This window comes from Pleurodeles waltl, chromosome 12 (genome assembly GCF_031143425.1).
Source record: "Pleurodeles waltl isolate 20211129_DDA chromosome 12, aPleWal1.hap1.20221129, whole genome shotgun sequence".
In the NCBI taxonomy this organism is placed as follows: Eukaryota; Metazoa; Chordata; class Amphibia; order Caudata; family Salamandridae; genus Pleurodeles; species Pleurodeles waltl.
In genome coordinates this window covers 715,818,045-715,834,565 of record NC_090451.1, presented here as the reverse complement: position 1 = coordinate 715,834,565, position 16,521 = coordinate 715,818,045, and the positions used below count along the sequence as shown (strand labels likewise).

The 16,521-nt window shown below is 42.6% G+C and overlaps 1 protein-coding gene across 1 annotated transcript in view; it reads left to right on the top strand.

Annotated features, from left to right (window-relative positions):
• The window catches only part of LOC138266967 (zinc finger protein 208-like), a 95,512-nt gene extending 79,242 nt beyond the window's left edge, over window positions 1–16,270 (top strand). Inside the window, 3 exon segments of the mRNA XM_069215775.1 lie at window positions 2,852–5,753; window positions 14,443–14,564; window positions 14,728–16,270. Of these exon segments, the coding sequence (XP_069071876.1) occupies window positions 4,117–5,753; window positions 14,443–14,564; window positions 14,728–16,253 (3,285 nt within the window). The 5' untranslated portion in view covers window positions 2,852–4,116 and the 3' untranslated portion in view covers window positions 16,254–16,270.
• Window positions 16,271–16,521: the final 251 nt, after the last annotated feature.

Below are 16,521 nucleotides of genomic sequence, written 5' to 3'. Positions count from 1 at the left end.
ACCTGTAGCGGAATTCTGCGGCCGCAGTAGTATGTCGGCGGTCTTCTGCACGGCGGTAAGCGGAATTTACCGCCAGGGTAGTAATGAGTGCCTAAGTCTAACCCACTGCGGGTGACATCTGTCGCTCCAATCCGGGTTTTGCTCCGGATAACTAGCAGTGCCTCGTTTCTACCCAAGGATAGTGATGACTGGGCAGCTGAGTGCATGACATACTTAGCTTCTCAGGGAAGTCGTGGTCACTCATGTCTCATCCGTTTCGCTCATTTACAATCCAGTTTCATATATAAATGACAAACAGAAGCAGTATAGGTTTCAGTAATGAACTTAATAAAACATCTGCATCTTAGATAGCAAAGCGTGAGCTGCAATAACCAGGACGACACAACATGACAGTATTAAAATTGTGACGAGAAAAGTGAAGCATAAAAACAACGCTATCATATTGTCACTATAATCAATGGACTAATCCCTTTCAGGTTATGATCGAGCACAGCATGTTAAGCTCTAAATCTGCCCTTCAGATTCCCCTGGGAAGACATCAACCCCCAAACCTGAGCAAAGGCCTGCGGTCTGCGTTAGCATCTGTAGCGAAGCATTCAGCAATCCGCATACAGTTGTGGTTCACTGGCTGGAATCTCCCTCTAACGTGTAAGGGACAAGGAAGTGTTCTTATAACAACACAACTGATGTTCTGAGAAAATGTCCCTACGTAAGGATGTGTATTTTCTAAGAATGTTGGAGACTAAACTTCTACCACATTCACCTGCAATGTAACGTGGTGTAGCCTTGGAAGAAGCACAGAGTGATCAAGAATGTCTTGTTTGAGAACAGAGTGCTGGCCTAGGCAAAAAGCAGTTAGATAAACAGAAAATAAAAAAAGACTGTAGAAATGGTTATTTTAACAATAATAAGACAAAGCTGAATAAAATATAACTGGGTTAAAGTGCACAGCGGCCTAGTGTGTTAAAATAACGTGCATGGAGCTATAACTAAAATGGCTACACAACATCCACCGTGCACACACAAAGGACATGACACTAGACCTATTTACCCCAGATATTGGGGTGTCAAACCCAGGAAGGGCAGAAGAGTGTGCCAGGTGTTGCCTCCCACACAAATGCTGGCATTAGGGATAAAAGATGGCACTCTCTGACCCCAAATCCGAACTCTTCTAGACCTGTGGAAAACCTGAAAGGACGACTGCTTTGCTGCCTGTTGCCGGGAGACCTGCCCTGCTGCTGGAAGAATTGCCCTTCTGCTTGAGAAAAGAAGACAGGTCCTGGTCCTCGAACCCAGGACCACCAGAGTGACTGCAAGAGCTAGTTGACTGGCCTCCGGTGTGAGCTACAGGACCACAACAAACTCCAGAGGCTTTAACCCCTGCTGCTCCTGGCCTCTGCCAGTATGATGCCTAACCCCCAAGTAGTGCCCTCCAGGTCTAAGACCCTTAGAATTGGTGTTGGTGGTAATGCTACTGCCTAGCCGTAAAACCTGAGACTTACAAACTTTTTAAAGAAAAACTCCTCTGAGCATGGAGAGGAGACAAGGACGTACCTGCAAGTTGATCCCACGAAGGTGCATTTATAGTTGGATTAACTTCCCCGCAGCACCCACTACATTGTTCTCTGCAGTGGCACCCCTAAATGAAGGTATCCAGCCTCATGGAGCCATCTTCGAGTACATGCTGCTGACTCGTCCCACTGGAGGAATGATACTTTGAAAAAAAAATAGTCTAAGTCCGAAGGGAAAATTGTTCATCATGCCCTCTTCCAGTGGTTCCCCGGCAACCTCTCCTTGGACACAGCCTGCTGCCTTGCCCCACTGAAGACTTTACCTTTTCCAGGAAATCTTCAACAATTTTCATAAGTTTGAAGGTAAGCCAAGACCAGGCCCAATTCCCCTCTTGTATCCGACCCACGTTCCTTCATTGTCTGCCTTAGCTTTTGACTTTGATCCGGTCTTGCTCACAGTAGGTTGCTTTGCTGTTCTTTTTGGCTCTATTTTTCACTAAAACATTAAAAATTCATTCATAACTCCAGTTCTACTGATTGGATTTTGGATCTTGGTGTCATTTTGTTAATTAAAAAGCACTTTATTTTTCTAAAATGGTTTGGTATTTTATTGTGTTGTGTTTTGACGCATAAATACTTTCGACATTGCCTCTAAGTTAAGCCTGAGTGCATTTGTGTCAGTCTATCAGAGGGTTAAGCACAGGTTAATTAAGTGACTTTCTGTGGTTCATCCTGACATGGATTTTACTTGCTACCTGAGTGGGGCTTCCACACCCCTCAACCATTAACACAATTTCTTACACAAACCAATATTTATATTCAGGGGGAGGTGGTTATTTTATTTCTTAGTTTTGAGTAAGATCTTGAAATTCCAGTTTAGCTCAATTGCAAGAAAGAGGATAAGGGGATGTGTGTTATCCGAGAATATGTCCTCCGAAATGTCTGTTTACTTCTTCATATATTTTGGGTTTAGTGCTGCTGGTGTGTATCAATGCCTGGCCTCTGTACTCATAACTTAAAGTGATTAAGGTATTTTACAAATAATATGATGGCAGAAATCCAGGTTTTATCACTGATGTTTGCTGCATGTGCATAGGCGAATATTTATTTATGTATTTTTTTTCTTTGGCTATTTCTTTTGCACACATGGAAATGGGTACAAAGTTTCAGAATAGCAACGTTCCCTGCTACATTTATAGTTGTTTTCATGGCCAAGTCCCATTCAGTTCTCTTATTGTTTGTAGTTTAAAGGAGGGAAGGTTGTTAGAAGTGTTTTTTTCTGTTTTTATCCACATATAGACTATTATTCTGCTGATTTTAGATAACTTTCCATTCAACAGATAGCAGACCCATGCTGAATTACTGGAAACTTATTAAATATATGGAAGAAGAGTCGAAAGTGAATGCAACCAGTTTTCTAAAACAAAAGCTTCCAGCAAGATAAAGAGGAACTTTAGTATGAACAAATCATGCCTGAGAAAACAGAGAAGAGCTACCCTGTGGCTGCATGTCTCTGAGTTGAATACATTCATACCCTAGGAGTCACACAAATACTTTCCAAAATTGAAGCAGGTGAACAACACTAGCTCGCTCCATCAATATAATACACTCATTTTTGGTTCTGGAGATTAATAGTTGCTGGTGGCAACAGTGCCCATCTTTATAACATCCTTTCCCTGTGTTAGTCCTTTCTTTGTTGCATCAAAGAGAGGCAGAAACCTAAAATGAGAAGCATGTGGCAAGCGCTTGTATACCAATATAAAATGATGAACCTACATTGGAAACTCCATGCATCCATTCAGTGTTATCATATCGATAATGTTTCAGTAGGCACAATGAACAATTGGCAAACATAGACTTTTCATGTCTCTAAACATAATTAACCCAGATGCCCTAAACCATAGAGACATAAGAAGCCACCTTGCGAAGAGATATGGGCTCCACCCTCACTTCAGGAAAATCACATATGTGAGAGACCCAATGCATGCAGTGGCTAGGGGGAAAAGCTTTACTCAGACATCCTAATTTACATCAGACTAGCAGGTGTAGGCAGGACACAAACGGTCAAGGTGCTGCGAGTTTGGAAGGAGCTTTGATCAATCATCAAATCTAACCTCACATCATTGAATACACACAGGAGAAAGGCGTGCAGTGAGCGTGGCAAGGGTTTCAGTGGGTCATCAAATATAGCATCTCATGGGCAAATATACACTTGATGAAAAACCACACAGGTGCAGTGATCTTGGATATGTATTTGATGGTTTATCAACTCTAATGTCTCATTAATGAAGATACACATGAGACAAATTATACAGGTGCAGTGAGTGTGGCAAAAGCTTTGTTGAAGCAGCAAAACTAAACACACGTCAGCAAACACACACAAGAGAAAAAACATACAAGTGCAGTGAATGTGGGAAGAGCTTTACTAAGTGCAACTCACTGCCCATCATGACTCCACACAAGAGAAGAACCAAACAGGTGCAGTGAATAATGGAAGAGCTTTAAATAAAACAGTGCAACTCATGGGCCATCACCCAATCCGCACAAAAGAAAAACCATACAGGTGCAGTGAATGAGAAAATAACTTTAATCAGCAGTGCAACTCATGGCCCATCACCGACTCCACACAGAAGAAAAACCATACAGGTGCAGTGAATGTGGGAAGAGCTTTAAGCAGTCAGTGCAACTCTTGGCCCATCAGCGAGTACATACAGGAGAAAAACCATACTGGTGCAGTGAATGTGGCAAGAGTTATAAGGAGTCCTCAAAACTGACATCTCATCGGCGAATACACACCGGAGAAAAACCATACAGCTGCAATGAATGTGGGAAGAGCTTTACTTTGTCATCAGCACTATTGAATCATCAAAAAACACACACAGGAGAAAAACCATACCGATGCAGTGAGTGTGGGAAGAGCTTTAATCATTCATCAAATCTGAAATCTCATCAGCGAATACACACAGGAGAAAAACCATACAGCTGTAATGAATGTGGGAAGAGCTTTAAAGGGTCATCAGCATTAAGGACACATCAGCGAATACACACAGGAGAAAAACCATACACCTGTGGTGAATGTGGTAAGTGCTTCAGTGACCCATCAGCCTTAAGATCTCATCAGCGAAGACACACTGGAAAAACACCATACCGATGTAGTGACTGTGGGGAGAGCTTTAACAGAATATCAAATCTGAAATCTCATCAGCGAATACACACAGGAGAAATAACGTACAGGTGCAATGAATGTGGGAAGAACTTCACTCACTCAATGACACTATTAAATCATCAACGAACACACACTGGAGAAAAACCATATATATGTAGTGAGTGTGGGAAGAGGTTTAATCAGTCATCAAATCTGAAATCTCATCAGCGAATACACACAGGAGAAAAAAAATACAAATGCATTGAATGTGGAAAACATTTTACCCATTCACAGACACTATTGAATCATCAGCGAACACACACTGGTGAAAAACCATACAGTTGCAGTGAGTGTGGAAAGAGCTTTAGCCGATCAGCAAATCTGAATAATCATCAACAAATACACACAGGAGAAAAACCATTCTGGTGCAATGAATGTGGAAAGAGGTTTACTCATTCAACAACACTATTGAATCATCAACAAATACACACTGGAGGAAAACATTACAGCTGCAGTGAGTGTGGGAAGTGCTTTAATCATTCATCAAATCTGAAATCTCATCAACGAATACACACAGGAGAAAAAACATGCAGCTGCAGCGAATGTGGGAAGAGCTTTTTTGAATCATCAAAACGTAGAATACACCAGAGAGCACAGACAAGAGGAAAAACGAATAACTTCAGTGACTGTGCAAGAAGCAAGAGCTTCACTGCCTCATCAAACTTAGAATCCCATCAACAAAGACACATCAGAAATCCTCCATACAGATGCAGTGAGTGTGGGAAGAGCTTTAATCGATTTTCAAATCTGAAATTTCATCAACGAATACACACAGGAGAAAAACCATACAGGTGCACTGAATGTGGGAAGAGCTTTACTCAGTCAGTGGCACTATTGGATCATCATCGAACACACACTGGAGAAAAACCATATAGATGCAGTGAGTGTGGAAAGAGCTTTAATCAGTCATCTAACCTGAAATCTCATCAGCGAATACACACAGGAGAAAAACCATACAGCTGCAGTGAGTGTGGCATGAGCTTTACCTATTCATCAACACTATTAAATCATCAACAAACACACACTGGAGAAAAACCATAAAGATGCATTCAGTGAGAGAAGAGCTGTAATTGATCATCGGTTCTGAAATATCATCAACAAATACAGAAGAAAAAAGCAAAGGTGCAATCGATGCAGGAAGATCTTTACTCAGTCAGAGTCACTGTGGACACATCAGTAAATGCAAAGAGGAGACCAACCATACAGGTGCAGTGAATGCGGGAAGAGCTTTTACAGTCAAGCACACGATTGACGCGTCAGCAAAGCACACATGAGAAAAGCCACGCAGATTCATTGAATGTGTCAGGATGTTCAGTTATTTGTCATCCTTAACCACTATCAGCTAATCCACAGAGGTAAAAAAACATGCTTATAACTTACATGTGAGAAGAATTTCAGGGACTCATCAGCTCCAAGACACCATTAAATTACAACTGCAAGGCAGAAAAACACCAAAAATGTAGATGTCAGAAAAACTTTAAACAGTCATGATTTTTTTATCAACAGATAAACCCTGTTATAACGTGCAAATGCTATTGGTCTAGGAACAGCTACAGTGACTCAACAACCCTCATGACCCGGCAGCAAAAACAAAAAGGAACAACTATAAAAAAATAATAATAATAATAATAATAATTCAAATTGAAACTGTGCAGTGAAAGTGATGGTAATACTTTTGGAAACCCCATGTAAAAGATGGAGTGACACATGGAGAACTGAACCCCATAACTGAGAGAGTAGTAAAGAAATCCCACAATAGCGGCTTGTACTCTGCATAAAGTGGTGTATGGCAGACAAAGAAGAACAAGTAAATTCATAAACGCAGTTATGTCTGTACGGAGATAGAGACAGCCTCAGTCCTGGCTTATGAACGTCTCGGTGTTTGTGACTGAAGACTATGATCCAGGTATGAAACAATGAAATACTTGGTCTAATCCATTGGAAATTCTGTAATCATTTTTACTCAACAGTACCAGCTATATAATAGGGTCATGAGCCAACACAGCAAAGAAACTGGAGTGACATTTCAACTGATAATGGTTTCTTGCAATCAGGAGAGATCTGTCTACATACCCTGTGCCCAACACCTTCTCCGGCTGCATTGGTGGAGATTCCAGGAGCCTCAGTGAATCCTTATTGGTAAGATGTATATCAGGTCGCATCATGTGCGGACTTCTTTCACTTGATAAATCTTGGACATATGTTTACCCTTTGTATTAATTCCGTGCTAATACTCTGCCTTCAAGAAGAGATTAGGCTATTGGCATTTTCCCAGGCTGGTCAACTAGAAAAGATTATCTCTAATCCAATTCTGTAAATGAAGATGCTAGTTTTTCTGAATGCATCGTAAATATATATGCATGACTGACAGGTGAGTATGGAGCAGAAACTACTGTTGCCACATATTTGGAAATCCATGAGCCTGGTAAAGGGGTAACACTTTCTGTTCTCCTATATCATTTTCAACTTGATTACATCACTTAAATGAATGTGTAAACTCAATCGTTCCCCTTCGTTGTCATATTCATAGTATGGAATTGCAGTGGTGTGGCTCAAAGCGCAGGTGTATAAAACATCATGTATACACACAACACCACTTTGATTTCTTATAGCTTTTTGTAACCTAACATTACTTCATTGTTTGCTTGCATTTGATCAAATGTCCTGTAATATGTCACTTCAAACTGGTAGCTTCCTAAACAACAGCATGATGTGTAAGAGATACCTCTATAAATGAAATAAAGGTCAATAAAACTGATTGTATTACAAGCAGACTGGAGGCTCAGTTATTGACCAATCTTATTTACTGCAACCTCAAGCAGCCAATATAAGTAATTTATTTAAAAAAAATGCTAATTAGCCATGAATGAAAATATCAGTCATAGTGACAAAGTACTCAGATTAACAGTCTAGTAATCCAAAAACATCACAACAGGACAACTGACGTCCCAGTGTACTTGGGTATAATGGTCTCGGTAAAGCAGTAAGCTCTCGCTTCTTTGCTGTATAGAGATAATTACCTGTGATTTATTTTTTATTTATTCTTTGTGTTTATTATACTGAAACTACTTTATAAAGCATTTGATGAAACTATGAATGCTTGGTTTCATGTTGTGTTTCAATGTTCATTAACTTTAGCAAGGGTATTCTTCCTTGTGTGCTGCCTTGGTGCCTGCTTCCCCTCAAACTGTGATGGCCAAGCGTCCGTGATTCATCATAGTAGTTGTTCTGTTAGGAGCGTAAGCAACAAGGTGCACATGCTCCCTGACGAGAGAGAATCTTGTCATCTTCAACCATCAGTGAGACTCTGCCCCTTTTCTATTCATCATGCCGCCTTGCACTTCCTCAGTGGTTTTCACTTTCACCTGATGGTGCACACCATTGTAGCGTGGATGTTGCTCTTACGGCATATATATATATATATATATATGTGTGTGTGTGTGGTTAAAGCACACCCCTGTAACACACTTGTCACTTTTAGGATCAGCTTTTCAAAGAAAGAAGCTTTGTCAGCCTGTCTTTCCTATTCCCCATCAAGGAAGGTAAATAGGAACCTCTGTTACATTATATTTTGTATTAAATTTGTTACAATTACAACAAAGAGTAGTTATTTAATGAAGTACATGTTGTATTTAATTGGTATAATGATAATGTATTGTTATATTTACAATGATTCCAATGGCCTTCATTTTGACTGTTCACCATTATTCTAAATTTGACAGCTACATCTTGTGGGCACCAATAAAAGTGCCCTCGAAAGGCTTTCAATAAACTCTCCAATGAATGTAGGCTGTGATGCGTCTGATTGCTGTGTGGCTGAGGAAAGTGGAGCAATGGCAGTTTAAGAATGGACAGGGTGACATAGTGGGACAGAAAGGTGACATTCAGGGGGGTCTCATTTCCTGGCGGGGGTCTTGGCTTTGTTGTCTGTCCTGTTCCTGGATCTCAGGGACCTTTTGCGGGGTGGTTCTCCATCTGCAGGGGGTGGGGTGCTGGTGTCCTGTTGTTCCTGTGGCAGTGCCTTTTGTCCACTAGCGCCGGCGGAGGTGGAGGGCTGTTCATCGTCCAGGCTAGTGTCAGGGGCCCCTTGTTGTGCCACTGTGTCCCTCCTGGTGTTGGTGAGGTCTGCCAGCACCCCTGCAATGGTGACCAGGGTGGTGTTAATGGACTTCAAGTCCTCCCTGATCCCAAGGTAGTGCTCCTCCTGCAGCCGCTGGGTCTCCTGAAGCTTGGCCAGTACCGTTGCCATTGTCTCCTGGGAATGATGGTAGGCTCACAAGATGTTGGAGAGTGCCTCGTGGAGAGTGGGTACCCGGGGCCTGTTCTCCCCCTGTCGCACAGCAGCCCTCCAAGTTTCCCTGTTATCCTGTGCCTCTGTCCCCTGAACCGTGTGCCCACTGCCCCCAGGTCCCTGATTTTCTTGGGTTGGTGGGTTTGCCTGGGTTCCCTGTAATGGTGGACACACTGCTGATTGACGTGTCCTGGGGACAGAGGGATGGGCCCTCTGGGTGGGTGCTGTGCTGGTGTTTCCTGAGGGGGAGGCTCTATGGTGCCTTGTGCCAGTGTCAGGGGAACTGACTGTCCCGAGGTCCCAGATGGGCCGGGCTGGTCATCTTGATCCAGTTGTGCAGAGCTGCTGTCATCACTGTGGGCCTCATCTGTGGGGGGACTGGATATGTCTGGCACCTCCTGTCCGGTGACGTTGAGTAGGGGTCCTGTTGGGTTGTAAATGCATAGTTATTGTATCTGTGTGTGCAATGGGTGAGTGACCCTGTACTCCAGTGCTTGCATTATTGGCTTGGTCCTTCTGTGATTGGTGATTTTGGGGCATGAGTGAGTCTCTCTACTGGACATGCTTGGGAGATGGGTGTCCATGCATTGGTGTTACATTCAGGGCTTGGTTTTGGGATGTGTGGGTTGTGTTGGTGGGGTATCTGTGGGTTGTTGGGGGTGATCAGTGTGAGGGTAAGGGTTGGGAGTATGTGATGGCATGCAGGTAGGGTGGGGGGGATATAGTAGTAAAGATTTACCTTACCAGAGTCCAGTCCTCCTGCTACTACTGCAAGGCCCTCAGGATGCAGAATAGCCAAGACTTGCTCCTCCCATGTTGTTAGTTGTGGGGGAGGAGGTGGGGGTCCACCGCCAGTCCTCTGTACAGCAATCTCGTGTCTGGAGACCACTGAACACACCTTCCCCGTAGGTCGTTCCACCTCTTCCTGATGTCATCCCGTGTTCTTGGATGCTGTCCCACTGTGTTTACCCTGTCGATGATTCTGCGCCATAGCTCCATCTTCCTTGCATCGGATGTCTGCTGCACCTGTGATCCGAATAGCTGTGGCTCTACCCGGACGATTTCCTCCGCCATGACCCTGAGCTCCTCCTCGGAGAACCTGGGGTGTTGTTGAGGTGCCATGATGTGGTGTGGGTGATGTATGAGGTGGTGTGTGTTGTGATGTTTGAGGGGGGGTGTCGGTGTGTGTTGTTTGAGGTGCGTGGATGTTGTGTAAGTGATGGTGTTGTGCCTCTGTGGATGCTGGTGTTGTTTTTGGTAGTGTCTCTTTCTGGCGTGGTTTCAAAATTCTGGTAGTAAGGGTTTGTGGGTGATGTGAGGGTGTGTTTTATAGTGGTGTGAGGGTGTGGTGTGTGTATGTGTATCAGGTGTGTGTATTTCAAATTGTCCAACTTGGTTGTGTTTTGTATATGTGTGTGTATTTTGAGCGTGGCGGTGTGTACCGCCAATGGTTTACCGCGGTTGAAAGACCACTGTGTTGATTCGTGGGTCGTGATAGTGTGGGCGTATTCCTGTTGGCGTGACGGTGTTGCTTTTGTTATCGCCAGTTTATCACTGACCTTTGGTGTGGCGGACTTGTGTGGGTGTCTGTATTGTGACAGATTCCGGGCTGTGGGTCGTAATACCTGTAGCGGAATTCCGCGGCCGCAGTGGTATGTTGGCGGTCTTCTGCACGGCGGTAAGCAGAATTTACTGCCAGGGTTGTAATGAGGGCCTAAGTCTAACCCACTCTGGGTGACATCTGTCGCTCCAATCCAGGTTTTGTTCCGGATAACTAGCAGTGCTTCTTCTCTACCCAAGGATAGTGATGACTGGGCAGGCGAGTGCATGGCATACTTAGCTTCTCAGGGAAGTCGTGGTCACTTAGGTCTCATCCGTTTCTCTCATTTACAATGCAGTTTCATATATAAATGACAAACAGAAGCAGTATAGGTTTCAGTAATGAATTTAATAAAACATCTTCCTCTTAGATATCAAAGCATGAGCTGCAATAACCAGGACAACACAACATGACAGTATTAAAATTGTGACGAGAAGAGTGAAGCATAAAAACAACGCTATCATATTGTCACTATAATCAATGGACTAATCCCTTTCAGGTTATGATCGAGCACAGCATGTTAAGCTCTAAATCTGCCCTTCAGATTCCCCTGGGAAGACATCAACCCCCATACCTGAGCAAAGGCCTGCGGTCTGCGTTAGCATCTGTAGCGAAGCAGTCAGCATACAGTTGTTGGTCACTGGCTGGAATCTCGCTCTAACGTGTAAGGGACAAGGAAGTGTTTTAATAACAACACAACTGATGTTCTGAGAAAATGTCCCTACGTAAGGATGTGTATTTTCTAAGAATGTTGGAGACTAAACTTCTACCTCATTCACCTGCAATGTAACGTGCTGTAGCCTTGGAATAAGCACAGAGTTATCAAGAATGTCTCGTTTGAGAACAGAGTGCTGGCCTAGGCAAAAAGCAGTTAGATAAACAGAAAATAAAACAAGACCATAGAAATTATTATTTTAACAATAATAAGACGAAGCTGAATAAAATATATCTGGGTTAAAGTGCACAGCGGCCTAGTGTGTTAAAATAACGTGCATGGAGCTATAACTAAAATGGCTACACAACATCCACCGTGCACACACAAAGGACATGACACTAGACCTATTTACCCCAGATATTGGGGTGTCAAACCCAGGAAGGGCAGAAGAGTGTGCCAGGTGTTGCCTCCCACACAAATGCTGGCATTAGGGATAAAAGGTGGCACTCTCTGACCCCAAATCAGAACTCTTCTAGACCTGTGGAAAACCTGAAAGGACGACTGCTTTGCTGCCTGTTGCTGGAAGACCTGCCCTGCTGCTGGAAGAATTGCCCTTCTGCTTGAGAAAAGAAGACAGGTCCTGGTCCTCGAACCCAGGACCACCAGAGTGACTGCAAGGGCTAGTTGACTGGCCTCCGGTGTGAGCTACAGGACCACAGCAAGCTCCAGGGGCTTTAACCCCTGCTGCTCCTGGCCTCTGCCAGTATGATGCCTAACCCCCAAGTAGTGCCCTCCAGGTCTAAGACCCTTAGAATTGGTGTTGGTGGTAATGCTGCTGCCTAGCCGTAAAACCTGAGACTTACAAACTTTTTTAAGAAAAATTTCTCTGAGAATGGACAGGAGACAAGGACGTACCTGCAAGCTGATCCCACGAAGGTGCATTGATAGTTGGATTAACTTCCCCGCAGCTCCCACTACATTGTTCTCTGCAGTGGCACCCCTAAATGAAAGTATCCAGCCTCATGGAGCCATCTTCGAGTACATGCTGCTGACTCGTCCCACTGGAGGAATGATACTTTGAAAAAAAATAGTCTAAGTCCGAAGAGAAAATTGTTCATCATGCCCTCTTCCAGTGGTTCCCCGGCAACCTCTCCTTGGACACAGCCTGCTGCCTTGACCCACTGAAGACTTTACCTTTTCCAGGAAATCTTCAACAATTTTCATAAGTTTGAAGGTAAGCCAAGAACAGGCCCAATTCCCCTCTTGTATCCGACCCACGTTCCTTCATTGTCTGCCTTAGCTTTTGACTTTGATCCGGTCTTGCTCACGGTAGGTTGCTTTGTTGTTCTTTTGGCTCTATTTTTCACTAAAACATTAAAAATTAATTCACAACTCCAGTTCTACTGATTGGATTTTGGATCTTGGTGTCATTTTGTTAATTAAAAAGCACTTTATTTTTCTAAAATGGTTTGGTATTTTATTGTGTTGTTTTGACGCATAAATACTTTCGACATTGCCTCTAAGTTAAGCCTGACTGATTTGTTTCAATCTATCGGAGGGTTAAGCACAGGTTAATTAAGTGACTTTCTGTGGTTCATCCTGACATGGATTTTAGTTGCTACCTGAGTGGGGCTTCCATACCCCTCAACCATTAACACAATTTCTTACACAAACCAATATTTAAATTCAGGGGGAGGTGGTTATTTTATTTCTTAGTTTTGAGTAAGATCTTGAAATTCGAGTTTAGCTCAATTGCAAGAAAGAGGTTAAGGGGATGTGTGTTATCCGAGAATATGTCCTCCGAAATTTCTGTTTACTTCTTCATATATTTTGGGTTTAGTGCTGCTGGTGTGTATCAATGCCTGGCCTCTGTACTCATAATTTAAAGTGAATAAAATAAGGTATTTTACAAATAATATGATGGCAGAAATCCAGGTTTTATCACTGAGGTTTGCTGCATGTGCATAGGTGAATATTTATTTATGTATGTTTTTTTCTTTGGCTATATTTCTTTTGCACACGTGGAAATGGGTACAAAGTTTCAGAATAGCAACGTTCCCTGCTACATTTATAGTAGTTTCCATGGCCAAGTCCTACTCAGTTCTCTTATTGTTTGTAGTTTAAAGGAGGGAAGGTTGTTAGAAGTGTTTTTTTTCTGTTTTTATCCACATATAGACTATTATTCTGCTGATGTTAGATAACTTTCCATTCAACAGATAGCAGACCCATGCTGAATTACTGGAAACGTATTAAATATATGGAAGAAGAGTCGAAAGTGAATGCAACCAGTTTTCTAAAACAAAAGCTTCCAACAAGATAAAGAGGAACTTGAGTATGAACAAATCATGCCTGAGAAAACAGAGAAGAGCTACCCTGTGGCTGCATGTCTCTGAGTTGAATACATTCATACCCTGGGAGTCACACAAATACTTTCCAAAATTGAAGCAAGTGAACAACACTAACTCGCTCCATCAATATAATACACTCATTTTCTGGAGATTAATAGTAGTTGGTGGCAACAGTGCCCATCTTTATAACATCCATTCCCTATGTTAGTCCTTTCTTTGTTGCATCAAAGAGAGGCAGAAACCTAAAATGAGAAGCATGTGGCAAGCGCTTGTATAACAATATAAAATGATGAACTTACATTGGAAACTCCATGCATCTATTCAGTGTTATCATATCGATAATGTTTCAGTAGGCACAATGAACAATCGGCAAACATAGACTTTTCATGTCTCTAAACATAACTAACCCAGATGCCCTAAACCATAGAGACATAAGAAGCCACCTTGCGAAGAGATATGGGCTCCACCCTCACTTCAGGAAAATCACATATGTGAGAGACCCAGTGCATGCAGTGGCTAGGGGGAAAAGCTTTACTCAGACATCCTAATTTACATCAGACTAGCAGGTGTAGGCAGGACACAAACGGTCAAAGTGCTGCGAGTTTGGAAAGAGCTTTAATCAATCATCCAGTCTAACCTCACATCATTGAATACACACAGGAGAAAGGCGTGCAGTGAGCGTGGCAAGGGTTTCAGTGGGTCATCAAATATAGCATCTCATGGGCAAATATACACTTGATGAAAAACCACACAGGTGCGGTGATCTTGGATATGTCTTTGATGGTTTATCAACTCTAATGTCTCATTAATGAAGATACACATGAGAAACATTGTACAGCTGCAGTGAATGTGGCAAAAGCTTTGTTGAAGCAGCAAAAGTAAACACATGTCAGCAAACACACACAAGAGAACAAATATACAAGTGCAGTGAATGTGGGAAGAGCTTTACTAAGTGCAACTCACTGCCCATCATGACTCCACACAAGAGAATAACCAAACAGGTGCAGAGAATAATGGAAGAGCTTTAAATAAAACAGTGCAACTCATGGCCCATCACCCAATCCACACAAAAGAAAAACCATAAAGGTGCAGTGAATGTGGAAAGAACTTTAATCAGCAGTGCAACTCATGGCCCACCACCGACTCCACACAGAAGAAAAACCATACAGGTGCAGTGAATGTGGGAAGAGCTTTAAGCAGTCAGTGCAACTCTTGGCCCATCAGCGAGTACATACAGGAGAAAAACCATACTGGTGCAGTGAATGTGGCAAGAGTTATAAGGAGTCCTCAAAACTGACATCTCATCGGCGAATACACACCGGAGAAAAACCATACAGCTGCAATGAATGTGGGAAGAGCTTTACTCGGTCATCAGCACTATTGAATCATCAAAAAACACACACAGGAGAAAAACCATACCGATGCAGTGAGTGTGGGAAGAGCTTTAATCATTCATCAAATCTGAAATCTCATCAGCGAATACACACAGGAGAAAAACCATATGGCTGCCATGAATGTGGGAAGAGCTTTACTCGGTCATCAGCACTATTGAATCATCAAAAAACACACACAGGAGAAAAACCATACCGATGCAGTGAGTGTGGGAAGAGCTTTAATCATTCATCAAATCTGAAATCTCATCAGCGAATACACACAGGAGAAAAACCATATGGCTGCAATGAATGTGGGAAGAGCTTTACTCGGTCATCAGCACTATTGAATCATCAAAAAACACACACAGGAGAAAAACCATACCGATGCAGTGAGTGTGGGAAGAGCTTTAATTATTCATCAAATCTGAAATCTCATCAGCGAATACACACAGGAGAAAAACCATATGGCTGCAATGAATGTGGGAAGAGCTTTAAAGGGTCATCAGCATTAAGGACACATCAGCGAATACACACGGGAGAAAAGCCATACGCCTGTGGTGAATGTGGTAAGTGCTTCAGTGACCCATCAGCCTTAAGATCTCATCAACGAAGACACACTGGAAAAACACCATACAGATGTAGTGATTGTGGGGAGAGCTTTAACAGAATATCAAATCTGAAATCTCATCAGCGAATACACACAGGAGAAAAAACGTACAGGTGCAATGAATGTGGGAAGAACTTCACTCACCCAATGACACTATTAAATCATCAACGAACACACACTGGAGAAAAACCATATAAATGTAGTGAGTGTGGGAAGAGGTTTAATCAGTCAACAAATCTGAAATCTCATCAGCGAATACACACAGGAGAAAAAAAATACAAATGCATTGAATGTGGAAAACATTTTACCCATTCACAGACACTATTGAATCATCAGCGAACACACACTGGTGAAAAGCCATATAGTTGCAGTGAGTGTGGAAAGAGCTTTAGCCGATCAGCAAATCTGAATTATCATCAACAAATACACACAGGAGAAAAACCATTCTGGTGCAATGAATGTGGAAAGAGGTTTACTCATTCAACAACACTATTGAATCATCAACAAATACACACTGGAGGTAAACATTACAGCTGCAGTGAGTGTGGGAAGTGCTTTAATCAGTCATCAAATCTGAAATCTCATCAACGAATACACACAGGAGAATAACCAGGCAGCTGCAGTGAATGTGGGAAGAGCTTTTTTGAATCATCAAAACTTTGAATACACCAGTGGGCACAGACAAGAGGAAAAATGAATAACATCAGTGAATGTGCAAGAGCTTCACTGCCTCATCAGACTTAGAATCCCATCAACAAAGACACATCAGAAAAACTCCATACAGATGCAGTGAGTGTGGGAAGAGCTTCAATCGATTTTCAAATCTGAAATTTCATCAACGAATACACACAGGAGAAAAACCATACAGGTGCACTGAATGTAGGAAGAGCTTTACTCAGTCAGTGGCACTATTGGATCATCATCGAACACA